The sequence below is a fragment of the Salvia hispanica genome, chromosome 1 (genome assembly GCF_029641045.1).
Source record: "Salvia hispanica isolate PSC_SH4W2 chromosome 1, Shi_PSC_v1, whole genome shotgun sequence".
NCBI lineage: Eukaryota > Viridiplantae > Streptophyta > Magnoliopsida > Lamiales > Lamiaceae > Salvia > Salvia hispanica.
Window position 1 is genome coordinate 45,094,126 of NC_142692.1, and position 13,167 is coordinate 45,107,292.

Sequence of the window (13,167 nt, forward strand, 5' to 3'; positions counted from 1 at the left end):
TCTGAGCTGTCAATACGCAATCCTAGTCGGCCATTCACCACCATCAACTCAACCATTTCCCAATTTCGGTTCACAGACCAAACCCTCAATTTTCTGCAAATTTTTACCAATAAAAATTGACAAATTGGAGGCTTTAGTGAGGATGAGCAGCGGCGGTAAATTGTATTGGGTGCGGAATCGCGGAGAAGAATGCAAAGTGAAGGGGATAGTCGTGGTTTTTGCGTGGGTTTCGCTTGGCGATGTTCAATTGAAGGATTTCCTAGCTCTCTACTCTTCTCTTGGATGGAATTGTCTCGTTTCCCGCGCCGATTATCTCAATCCGTAAAATTTTTTCATTATAAACATCTATTTGTCTTTTAAAATAAAATTAATGTGTTTTGCAGTTCGTTAGATAATTGTGGTTGTGTTTGAAGCTTTGTGCCTTTACGGTTCACGAGCTTAATATTTTATTGGCTGAGTTGCGAATTGTAGCGTTCTGTAATCACTTCAGTTGTGTTTGTGTTGCTGTGCGAAGTGATTGCAGCAGGTTGAAGATGTGTATCTCGGATATAACTGTAAATGAAATTGCTAGTTCCTGAGGTGTTTAGTCATTACATTTGAGTATGCAGTAGAATGAATTAGTGGTGATTAGAGAATTTCTAAGAGTAATTTTGTTATAGTGGTTAGCTAGCTGGCTAGTGTATGAATTTTATGGCCGACACAACTTCAGAGTTGAGCTGTACCTTCCATGGGTACCAAATTGAAATTTTAGCTCCAAATTTTTTGTGTTTTGTCCCCGTGATTGATTAATACTATTAAAGTAGTTCAGATATGTGGCTGCAGGATGCTTAATAGAATCGATACTTACTCCGTTGTTCTTTGTGATCTGTGACTGGTATTTCCATTGATACCGTCTGCTATCTTTCTACAGGTTTATTCCAGATAGAGCTACATCACTGGCGTTTTCTGTCCTTGATGAGCTTGTTAAGGTTTGTGTTACCCTATCATCTTTCTTCACGCAGCTTTAAAGAAAAAAGTAAATAAAAGATGATCCTAAGCAATGCCCTTTTCTTCGAGTTGAGACAAGTGGTATTGTGATTCTTACCCTGGTTTCTCACTCTAACAAAGGCAGAGGTATTACCAATATGCTGCACGGCTTGAGAGTTCCGAAGCAATGCTCTTATTCTTATTTCAGAGTGTGGGATCTGTATTAGTATGATTAGATGAAAAGAATTTGTTGTTAGATTGTAAAGTATGTCCGTGCTTATACAAATCATAATACGTTGTTCCATTTAGTAGTATGTACATTTGGGTTGCACTGCCTCATGCAATTTTTGTTGCTCATTTGATGATTATTCTCTGTTTTTACACACAGGAACTTAGGCGTGGAATATGTCCTGTTGTTCTTGCATCCTTTTCCGGTGGTTCAAAAGCTTGCTTGTATAAATTACTTCAGGTACTTAATAGAAAATCAAATCACATAAAGCACTGGTTAGGCACTTAGGCACCAGTATTATGTTATGCTTAGCATTTCTTAAAACTATGTTTGTGAGGAATGCAATGCATTTTCTTGATATAACAAGTTCTCTTCTTTATTTTGCAGATTATAGAAGGATGTTCTGATGTGGAGCTGAGCCTGGTAATTTTGCAACCAAACATCTAATAAATTTATTGTTACTGGTGGATAAGTAAACATTATACTGATGATTGTCTTTGTTATGTTTAGGAGGATAGTAGAATACTTGCAAACTGCATTTCAGGCCAGATCTATGATTCTGATCCTATTGAATTCACTAAGGACCTGGGTGCTCGATTTGCTTTGCACCGCTCTATCTTCAGAATGCCTGGATCGTCAAAACTAGTATCATTATTTGCAAAAGGTGTTACTTCAAGTTTGGATGCTTTATTTATAACCAGGTTTGGTTCACAGCGTGCAGAGTACTGGAAATCCCTGTATTCATCAGTTGTAAGTTTCAACTGTTCTCCCAATTAAGCGATCTTTTAGTTGTTTCAGTTTTTGTTTTAATGTCTCACAAATGCTTTTGATCCTCTTGTTCTTACCTCTGTTACTCATGTAGGGATTGGGAGCCCCTTTTCTCATTTTATTTTCACAAAATGATGATGTGGCTACATGTTCAACTTTGTCCAACTTTGCTCAGAATCTGCAGGATTTAGGGGCCGATGTGAAAGTTATGAAGTGCGATACATCTGTTCACATAGGTCAGTCTTAATCTTTCCCTTATGTTTAAAGTTTCGATTCCCTTCTACTGTTCTACATCTCCTATGCCATTACTTGAAAATGATAAGCTGGTATTCGTTTTAGTCGTGTCTATAAAAGTTTGAGATCAATTAAGGTTTATGTCCTTGGTTCTAGATATTAATTTGTGGTGTGGTATTTATTCGAGTTATTCTCCTTGTCTGTACACGATATTCCAATAAGTTTTCTTGTATCTGGAGAAGACATCCTATGCTCCCCAGTTTTTTATGTATGTTTAAAGCTGGTTTCTTACTACTAATCTCATCACTATAAACATTGTGGGGGTTATTCTGTTTGTAATTTTGTTATGGGTTCTGTCCTCATTATTGTTTGCCTCGTATCAGGTCGCTACAAGCATCAATCGGTACAATATACAACTGCTGTAACTGAGTTTCTTGAGCAGGCAGTTTCAATTTTCTCTGCAAAGCTTCAGAAACTTGGGGAGAGGTCCCATATGGATGATGGAATTTCTTACTTGATATGTGACCTCCAGAATGCAGCAGTTGACTCAAATCAAAGTTTCAGCAGAGTTGCTGTGGGACCGAATGACCACTTTTTCTTGCCGAGTTCATCAGGTTACCAAAACAGCAGAGAGTTTGGTTCTACAGCGCAGGAAACCAGAGATAGATTACCTCATCGATCAAGTCCCCCTTGTCTGAGTGCTAATAGTGTCCTTGGCCAAGCTCTTTTTGATGCCTGTGTTCCAAAGAACGTAGAAGGCTGGGATATCAAATTCTCTGGCTCCTTAAATGGAGAGCCATTTGCTTCTGTTCGTAGGAGGTCACCACTTCGTAACATGAAGCATAGATCGAGATTATGAAGGATCGGATCTTGAGGAAAGCTTCTTGTACTTGGGCAGTGCATAACTTGCTGGTTAAATGTGCATACTTGTGATTTTGACACCAACTTTTCAGCTTGTAAAGTGAAGTTATTATAGATTAAAGCAGCAGCAGAGGTTGAGGAGTCGAGAGAGGTGCTTAAGAGTTGGTTTGTTTTGTCGTTGCACCCTCAATGTGCAAGCTTTGCCTTAATGGTTTCAGGTTGTGCCAATAAGAGGATGAGGTTTGGTAGGTTGCCTGTATCTTGCAGTATGTAAGTATATATCTCCGTGATCTCTTTGGTTGTGGTAATACTTTACTTGATACATGTATATATGAATGTATAATAACTAACTCTTGTAATATACTTTTATGAATAAGCAATTGTGCAAATTTTGTAATCGCGATCTTTATGCGCGGCTTGATGTTTAACCAGTTATCGAACCACATTTCATCGAACACCTTGCATATAGGTTAAAGTGGGCTCAAATTGCAAATGTTCAATGTCGACTTTGATTAGGCCTGGTATGGATGATTGGACTATGTTTCTTCAAGCCCGTCTTCCAACAAAAGATGTCGATTGACCTAGAAATTAAACTTAGAGACAAGAAAAGGCGAATTGCCAAAGCCCACACTCTCACATCCCTACATCGATTCACAAGAAGCAAACGATCTCCAGCTAAGTCTCTTCCTTTGCAAAGAGATTTTTTCTCCATTGAAGCTTCCATCAAATAAAAAAAGAGAGTTAACTATGTATATTGAGAAGCCCAGCCCTCTTTGAATAGCTCTTCATTTACACCTGTGCTCTATACACCTTTTGATTTTCGATGTGGATTTTTGTGCATAGAGGGTGTAGTATGATTTGTTTAACATGAAGCCGGGAATATTTTTATGTAGATTTTAAGTTCTAAAATGAGATATCACATCGAGTTTATTTTAATAATAATTGATGAAGACAAGTGTCATATATTTAATGACGATGAATATGCTACATACCTTATGCGGGCTCCTTATGTGAGCACCACTCTCGTTTGATACACGTTTCGCATTGTTCGTTTCGATTTATATCTTTAGTTTGACTCTAATACATTAAAAAATGTAATTGCAATTTTTAATTTCACAAAATTCATAAAAATCAAAGCTCGATTTGCTCGTTTTCTCTATAATATAAAATAAATGAATAGAATAATAAATCAAGCTTTGATTTTGATGAATTTTATAAAATTAAAAATTTCAATAACATTTTTAATGTATTAGAATCAAACTAAATATATAAATCGAAACGAAGAATGCTAAACGAGTATCAAACGAGAGTGATGCTCACATAAGGAGCCCACGTAAGATATGTAACATATCATTTCTCAGTTCTACCAAATTGTTTATTTGAAGCTATACCATCCCTCCACGTCCATGCGATACGCACCAAATATTATTAACTTAAATTAATAGTAATAAAATCATGTGACACGAAGTGATTGAGTAGAGATATGGTTGCGTCAACTGTGGTGAGGATCCACCAAATAACTATATAAAAATGCTTTGCATTTCTTTATGCGACAATGAACTCTGTTGAGCAACAAAATTGGCAAAATGTCAATCTCCAACCTATTTCAGAGTGTTACGTTACCAAAATCTCCCCCTATAAGTTATTATTACTGTACTAACTTGTTGCTATAAACTTCACCAGTTTTAATTAATACAAAAAGAGATTTGGATTTAACAATATTTTAGCAATAGAAGAGTGATCTAGATGAGGTCAACTGATTAGCTGAGGTATCTAAACGTGTTGCTCGAACTGTAAAACAATTTCTTCCCCTGAATCTGGAAGGCAGCATTTATTATTATTATTATTGTTATTATTATTATTATTATTATTATTATTATTATTATTATTATTATTATTATTATTATTATTATTATTATTATTATTATTATTATTATTGTTTGCGATGTAAAAAACTGTTAATTTATTTAGTAGCTATCAGTTTTCTACCATAATTAAAGCCGTCGAAAGTCCAATGGGATTGTTAATCGTGCACATCAGCCTCCTATATGTATTGGTAAGACAATAATCTATCTTTTTGTTTTGTTTGGGGGAGTGGAATAATCGTGGGAAAATTTCGTCTAAATATATAATTATAACCTATTATAAAATTGTAATCTCATATAAGAAATATATAGATAACACGAAATAAAATGAATACAATAATATTACAGTTAAAATTAAGGTTCTTAATGATTTCAACCATATTTTCATGAACTAAAATAACACGATTTAAAATTTTTAAGTTAGAATGAATATAACTAAATTAATATAGGAAGTTTATAACAGAAAAAAAAAATTGTATCATTATAAAAGAAATTTACGAAGCGTAACGCAGTAATACATTTCACTTATGATTGTTTTTTAGGAGAAACAAATCAAAAAAATCATATCAATATGAATAGAAAAACAAGAAAAACACAACTAAATTAAATTTCCTACCGATCCTATCAGTCTATGAATATAACTAAATCACTTACAAACCATATGAATTTAAACACGCAATAATCTATTAATGAATTAATCCCAACCTACTTTCACTCCTTAATTACAATTAAAGACATAGCATACCCATTAGCACCACAAATGCGATTAATTAATAATGATAATTACCAGCAACCATAGAAAAATACAAGTGATGCACACGATACAAACAAGATTGATTTATTACACATTCACTCTCTAGAATCTCAATCCCTAGTTGAACTTTTCTTTATCATTGAGAAACAATGCAAAATGTTGCAACATTTCTCTTGAATCTTTACTGTTGGGTGAGTTTAGATTGAAAACATGATCAGCTCCCTTCACCTCCACAGCCTTCACCTCTCCTTCCCACTTGCTCTTCTCCAAAGCCTTCTTATATTGCAATCCCCTATCTCTCAATATGTCATTTTCAGCAACATAAACCACCACCTTCTTGCACCCGAGCTTCGAAAGATTCGGGTCGTAATCCGGGTTCAACTGCGGGTCATCAAACCCGGTGGAATTCGGGTATGCATGGATCCAAATACTCTCCTCCAGCGCCACCATTTTCGGGTCACTCGCTTCATTCCCAATCCGCTCCTTCCCCCAAAAATGCGGGCAATTCAAGAACAACCCGCGGATCCTAACACGACCCGTTGGTTCCAGCCCGGCCCGGATCACCACGTTGTGGGCTATGTTGGCTCCGGCGCTGTCTCCGCTCAAGTAAACGCGGTCGAAATCGACATTGTTTCGCAGCCACGCCTCGCCACCGCCTCCGCCCTGTTTGGAGTGGGAGAAGATCCATTCGAGGACGATCCATGAGTCTTGATAGGCGGCGGGGAGAGGGTGCTCGGGGGCTAAACGGTAATTGACGGAGACAGCGGCCACATTTGCTTTGGCGACGACGGAGATTAGGTAGTTGTGGTAGGTGGCAGCGAAGGGGGAACTGGTGCAAAACGCGCCGCCGTGGATGTAAACTAGAAGGGGAAGTTTGCGGATGGCGGAGCGAGGGAGATAGAGCCTAGCGGAGACGTTGAGAGATGGTTGGATGACGGTGTCTTTGGAGAGAACCTTGGATCTCGGATTGACAGACGGAGGAACCGTATCTGTTCCGATTAATCTCTCAACGCTGCCATTTTTGTAAACCCTAATGAATGGCTGGATTTCATAAGATAGGATGGTGGAGTTTACAGCAAAAGATTGTGCCGCGAGTAAGTGAATGATGACGAAGAAGAAGAAGAGGAAGAGCGGAGAACTCTTGTTACCGGACATGTTGGATGGAGAGTGAGAGAGGGCTGTGTAGTTAGCATTTAGCATGATTTTGTAGAATATATATACACCTTAAATGCGTGTGTATATAATAGTAGTGGTATATTGCATTGAATTAAAACAACCTACAGTTAACATATGTATAATGAGGTTATTGGTTTGCTAGTTTGTGACTTTTTCGGAGTACTCCCTCCGTCCTAAGATAAGTGAGCCAAAACTTTTTGACATGAAATTTAAAAAAATGAGGTTTTGTTAGTAAAGTGGAAAGTGAATACGAGAGAAAAAAAAGTTAAGAGACAGAATGACAAAGAAGGAAATGGCTGATCACTTATCTTGGAACGTCCCAAAAAGGAATGTGAGTCGCTTATCTTGGGACGGAAGGAGTATTAAACAACCATTTACTATGTACTCCCTCCATCCCAAGATAAACGAATCACTTCTTTTGAGCATGAGATTTACGGAATTGATATTTAAATAAGTTAAAGTGGAAAGAGTAAAGTATGAGAAACAAAAAAGTAGATGAGTGAAGAGAGAATAAAGTAGGTGGGAAATAAAGTAAAAGAAGTTTTTTTTTGTGAAAAATGGAAATGATTCACTTATAATGGGACATCCAAAAAAAAAATTATAATAGGGCATCCCGAAAAGAAATACGATTCGTTTATCTTGGAACGGAGTAAGTACCATTTTTAGCTCTTACACACATGGAAAACAAATAAGTTTATGTGGTGGACTCAAATTGGTTTGGATAAGGGAAGTGTGGACTCAAATTGGGTAATATTTGTGCGATTGATATATAAATGGGCCCACTCCCTTGTCGAACCTTTTGTACTGGAGTACTAGCTAATTTGAGGTGTGTGGACTCAAATTGGGCTAGAAATTCGTTATCCACTATTCAGCTACTATTTCCATTTATCATGCTTAAATTTTGCTTCAATTCTACCGACACAATCTTACAAAAATCTAAACTTTCGCCCACACAATAATTAAGCTGAAAATGCTGTGAAACAAATGGGCTTTGGATCCTCTGCAGTGGGGAGGAAACACAGCCCCATGTGCCTTGAAACGACGCCACTTTGCCTCTTTCTTACTTCCTCCGTTCTAAAATAATAGATCTTTTTCTTTTGGGCACAAGAATTTAGAAAATATTGTTTTGTAGTGTAAGTGGAATTAATAAAAAAGTAGATTTTTATCATAAATAAAAATGGCTCAAGTATATTGAAACACCCCAATATGGTATATAGATCTAATATCTCGGGACGGAGGAAGTACTACTTTTTCATCCTTTTTTTTGAATAAAATTAACTGCGCCGTCTTCTTTTCTTTATGCGTTTCTGTTCTTCCTTTTCTATATTTATATTTCTATAATAATTAAATATGTAAATTAGTTATTTTTTTATTTGCGTTTCTTCTTTTTTTATATTACTGTTCGATGTAAATTAAGTATACTAATAGTTAATTAGCGATTCTTAATTAGGTCTAAAAATTTAATCCGCGGGTTTCGAGTATTCCCGATCCAGTTCCAATACCCGACGGGTTTCGGGTACGGGTTTAGGTAGTTAATGTTAGGATTCTTCGGGTTTAGGGTACCCGAAACCCGTATTAGGGTACCCGACTAATACCCGATTAAACCCGATTAATTATGTATTTGTGATAAATATTTTTATTTAGTATAGGGTCTATGGCCCGTAGGGTAAATCTAGGGTAATTTTATTTAATCACATGTAGATTTAATACTTCTTTACATTCGTGTTCGGTTCATGTTGCGTTATTTATGTTCTTACTTGTTATCTTTTGAAAATATATAGTTAATTAGTTATTCTTTCTTCATTTTATTTACATGTTCATTTAATGTCTTAAAAAATTATTTTAATCTCTTTTATGTTTCAAATTATACCAATTTTTTTATTTATTTTAAACTTAAGTAGTGTCTATTTGTCTAATGTCTATGTCTATTTTATATAATATAGAATTATAGTCAATATATTGTATAAGTATTGTGTTATTTTTAATAATTTCTATTCTCATCACAATTTAATTATATAAAAGAATAAATTTTAAATATAATAATTATGGGTTTATGGGTACCCGATTAGTTGGGTTTGGGTACCCGAATTTACATACGGGTCGGGTATTGGGTATGATATTTTTTTAGATTTCGGGTTCGGGTACCCGAATTTACACCCCTATTCTTAATAACTGGAATACTCATTATTATATATACTCTCCTTCCTATAAAGATTTTCCATTTTTCTATTTTCGTCCGACCCACAAAATTTATCCTATTTCACTTTTTTACCATTTTTAGTAATGTATCTCATATTTCACTAACTCATTTCTACTCACATTTTATTATAAAATTAATATATAAAAGTAGGATCCACATTGTACTAACTTTTTCAACTCACTTTTCATTACATTTTTTAAATTAAACCCGTGTCCGATCAAAGTAAGACAATCTTTGTGGGATGGTGGGAGTATATGCTTACAATATTTATTTGATATCCTTCAAAGTGATACAACTAAATGAAATTGTGTTTAGTAAAAAATATAAATATTTGTTTGAGCAACTATACTAATAGTTAATTAACGATTCTTAATAACTGGAATACTCGTGATTATATATGTTCACAATATTTATTGAGATATCCTCTAAAGTGATATAACTAAATTAAATTAAGTGTTTAGTTAAAATAATATAACTATTTATTTGAGCAACTAAATAATGAACTGACTAATTATTTAATTCAGTCTTAATTCCATAATTACTCCTATTATTTTTATTCAAATTCAGTTTAGTTTAGTTTTTTTATAATGAAAAAAATACTACTCCATTGTGCAGATTAGAGTATTATTAACCAACTTTTGTTTCTTTGTTACAAACATGTAATAAAATAACTAATTTACGTATTTTAATTATTAAAGAAATAGAAATATGAAAAAGGAAGAACATAAACGCATAAAGAAAAGAAGGCTGCGTTGTTATTTTAATTCTAAAAAAAGGATGAAAAAGTAGTAAGAAAGAGGCAAAGCGGTCGTCGTTTCAAGGCATAACATGGTGTTGTATTTCCTCCCCACTGCAGAGGATCCAGTCCCGAAACGAATGACAAATAAGAATAGCAACAGAAGGTAAGTTTTCTTTCTTTCTATTTGGCAAAACATTGAAACTGTGAACAGGGGCGGACGCAAGAAAAAATATGAATATGAGCTATGATTTCTAAATTTAGTTCCAAAATTATATTTTTGGGTGTTTTAAATCATTTGTAAGGGCTTTTATACAATAATTTACGTTAAACTTAGATGAGTTTTAAAAATTTATAAAAGAAAAATGTGTAAAAAAATACTTTTATTAAGGCTTTTTGGCCCTACCCTACTTTCACATGGGTCCGCTACCCATGATAGTGAACAACACTAGCTACTGTATTTCCTCTCAGAACATTGATTGAAGGTGCGGCCATGGCTGATTCAAGGCGCAACGACGTTGGACATATATAATCTGTAGGGTGGTATCTGAGGTGAGAATGAATGTTCTGATACAGTCGATTTTTATTACAATATGGACTCGGGGGAGTACCTTCACCGTGGTGGAGGAGAGGGGATACTGGATGGTTAGTATTATTAACTTCATCAACGTTCGCATCACAAAAGACTTATCTTTTAGAGATATAGAAATTGAGACGCAATTACTAGTGATTGAATTTTTTTAAAAATAACCATAGTTTAGGATGCAAAAGAAAGCGTCCTTAAGTTGAGCTATAATTATCTTAATCTTTTGTTTTTTTAAGATGCATCTATTTGTGTCCTCTAATTTTAGTTTGGACACTAACAATAAGGACACTTTATGAAGCGTTGGTGGTGTAATTAGAGACACAAATTAGCGCCAGCATTAAAAAGTGTCCCCATCCAATTTTGTTGTTGTAGTGTCGGCACCTTCACTAGTTCACTTAGCTCCGTTTTCGACACCTTGGGTTGATTTCTTTGTGCACTTTGAATTATTATGTCTTTTTGGCTTGTTTTCACATGTTTTCTTGCGCATTACCAGCAAACTCATCAAATCCCTAAATTGATATACAATCGGTGCAAAATAATGAATCGAGCTATAAAACCCGATAATAGACACATCAAACAATCAACCAAACCAACAAAAATACGAGTTTATCACACGCTTTGGAGAATTACATGGACAAGTAAATGGTTGGGATCATTGATGCAGCATGCATTTGAGCGGTAGCACGATTGGTTGTGTTGTTTTGGGACGACCCTAATATGGTATGATTACATACAACATCTAATTCTTATACTTTTACGCAATTGAGGATCAAATATGTAACATTAGTAATACTGAGTTCACAAAAGAAGCTTCAAACCACGTCAATTTGACACAAACATATTTCCACTAAGGTTCCGAAAAACAACACAAGTAATGCACACAATACCATTCACATTGCAAATAATATTGATTTATTCATAGTGACTTTCTCTAATCTCAAACCCTAGTTAAGCTTTTCTTTATCATTGAGAAACAAAGCAAAATGTTTCAACATTTCTATTGAATCTTTACTTTTGGGAAAGATTAGATTAAAAACATGAACAGCTCCTTTCACATCCACAGCCTTCACCTCTCCTTTCCACTTGATCTTCTCCAACGCCTTCTTATATTGCAACCCCCTATCCCTCAAAATGTCATTTTCAGCAACATAAACCACCACCTTTTTGCACCCGAGCTTCGAAAGATTCGGGTCGTAATCCGGGTTCAACTGCGGGTCGTCTAACCCGGTCGAATTCGGATATGCATAGATCCATATATTGTCCTCCACCACCACCATTTTCGGGTCACTCGCTTCATTCCCAATTCTCTCCTTCCCCCAAAAATGCGGGCAATTCAAGAACAACCCGCGGATCTTAACACCCGATTCCAACCCGGCCCGGGCCACCAAGTTGTGGGCAATGTTGCCCCCGGCGCTGTCTCCACTCACGTAAACGCGGTCGAAATCGACGTTGTTTCGCAGCCACGCCTCGGTACCGCCTCCGCCCTGTTTAGAGTGGGAGAAGATCCATTTAAGGACGAGCCATGAGTCTTGATAGGCGGCGGGGAGAGGGTGCTCGGGGGCTAAGCGGTAATTGATGGAGACAGCGACGGCGTTGGCTTCGGCGACGATGGAGTTTAGGTAGCCGTGGTAGCCGGAAGTGAAAGAGGATCCGGTGAAGAAAGCGCCGCCGTGGATGTAGACTAGAAGGGGAAGTTTTCGGGTTGTGGAGGCGGAGCGAGGGAGAAAGAGCCTTGCGGAGATGTTGAGAGATGGCTCGATGATGATGTCTTTGGAGAGAACTTTGGATTTGGGATTCAGCGACGGCGGAACCGTATCTGTTCCGATTAATCTCTCAACGCTGCCATTTTTGTAAACCCTAATGAATGGTATGATTTCATACGATATGTCTGTGGAGTTTGCTGCGAGTGTATAAAAGATGAAGAAGAAGAAGAGGAAGAGCGGATAACTCTTGTTAATAGACATGGTCGAGTAAGAGAGATGGAGAGAGAGAGCTGTGTAGTTAGCACGATTTTGTAGAAAATATGTGTGTGCATGATATTGAGCGGAGGGACATTGCATTGAATTAAACAATCTATAATTAAAATAATGGAAAATTGCTAAATTAATCATTTATTCAAACAATCTATGATTAAAATTGGGGATATTGCTAAATTAATTATGGTCAAATTCTGACTGTTCAATTTTTCAATATCTGCAAATTAAATTACGAAATATGAATGCTTCGTAATTATCTCATGCACCTCATTTCTAGCGAAATATATGTTGATGTAATAATTGATTTTAAACACGTAGAAGTATTTTTTAGTGGAGAATATCTTATTTAGATATTTTTGTTAATTATAAATATTTCATATTAATATTAATATTAATATTAATATAATAATTATATACTAGTAATAAAATATCCTAAAAGTAAATCTCTTGAACATAAATTATTGGTACAAAGTTGCAATTACTACAAGAAAAAAGAATGTATAATAACCAAATAATTAATAAAATATTTTCAAATCTTATTAGCAAAAATATAATAGGAGTAATGTATATAAATTATTCAAGGAAATATGTATTATTTTTCAAATAGAAAAGAAAATTATAATAAATATAAATAAATATTAAAAGTTTCATATTCAAACAAAATACTACTCCCTCCGTCCTAAGGAAGAAGACCCTATCCTTAGGGTGGTAGTACAAGATTTTATGCATCTTTATTTTGTGTGTTAAATGGATAGAATAAAGTAAGAGAGAAGGAATAAAGTAGAGATAATAGTGTTTCCGTTTTCAATAATGGGT

The 13,167-nt window shown here is 35.4% G+C and overlaps 1 protein-coding gene and 2 pseudogenes across 1 annotated transcript; 1 reads left to right on the forward strand and 2 right to left on the reverse strand.

Annotated features, from left to right (window-relative positions):
• Window positions 1-3,455, forward strand: LOC125223894 (uncharacterized). Its single transcript, XM_048127203.1, has 7 exons — window positions 1-321; window positions 911-968; window positions 1,355-1,435; window positions 1,583-1,618; window positions 1,706-1,945; window positions 2,058-2,199; window positions 2,581-3,455. Exons 1-7 carry the CDS (start codon window positions 143-145, stop codon window positions 3,054-3,056), a joined length of 1,212 nt encoding a protein of 403 aa, XP_047983160.1. The 5' UTR covers window positions 1-142; the 3' UTR covers window positions 3,057-3,455.
• A 2,216-nt stretch (window positions 3,456-5,671) lies between these two features.
• Window positions 5,672-6,919, reverse strand: LOC125217779 (putative carboxylesterase 5 pseudogene; annotated as a pseudogene).
• Window positions 6,920-11,250: 4,331 nt separating this feature from the next.
• Window positions 11,251-12,339, reverse strand: LOC125220571 (putative carboxylesterase 2 pseudogene; annotated as a pseudogene).
• Window positions 12,340-13,167: the final 828 nt, after the last annotated feature.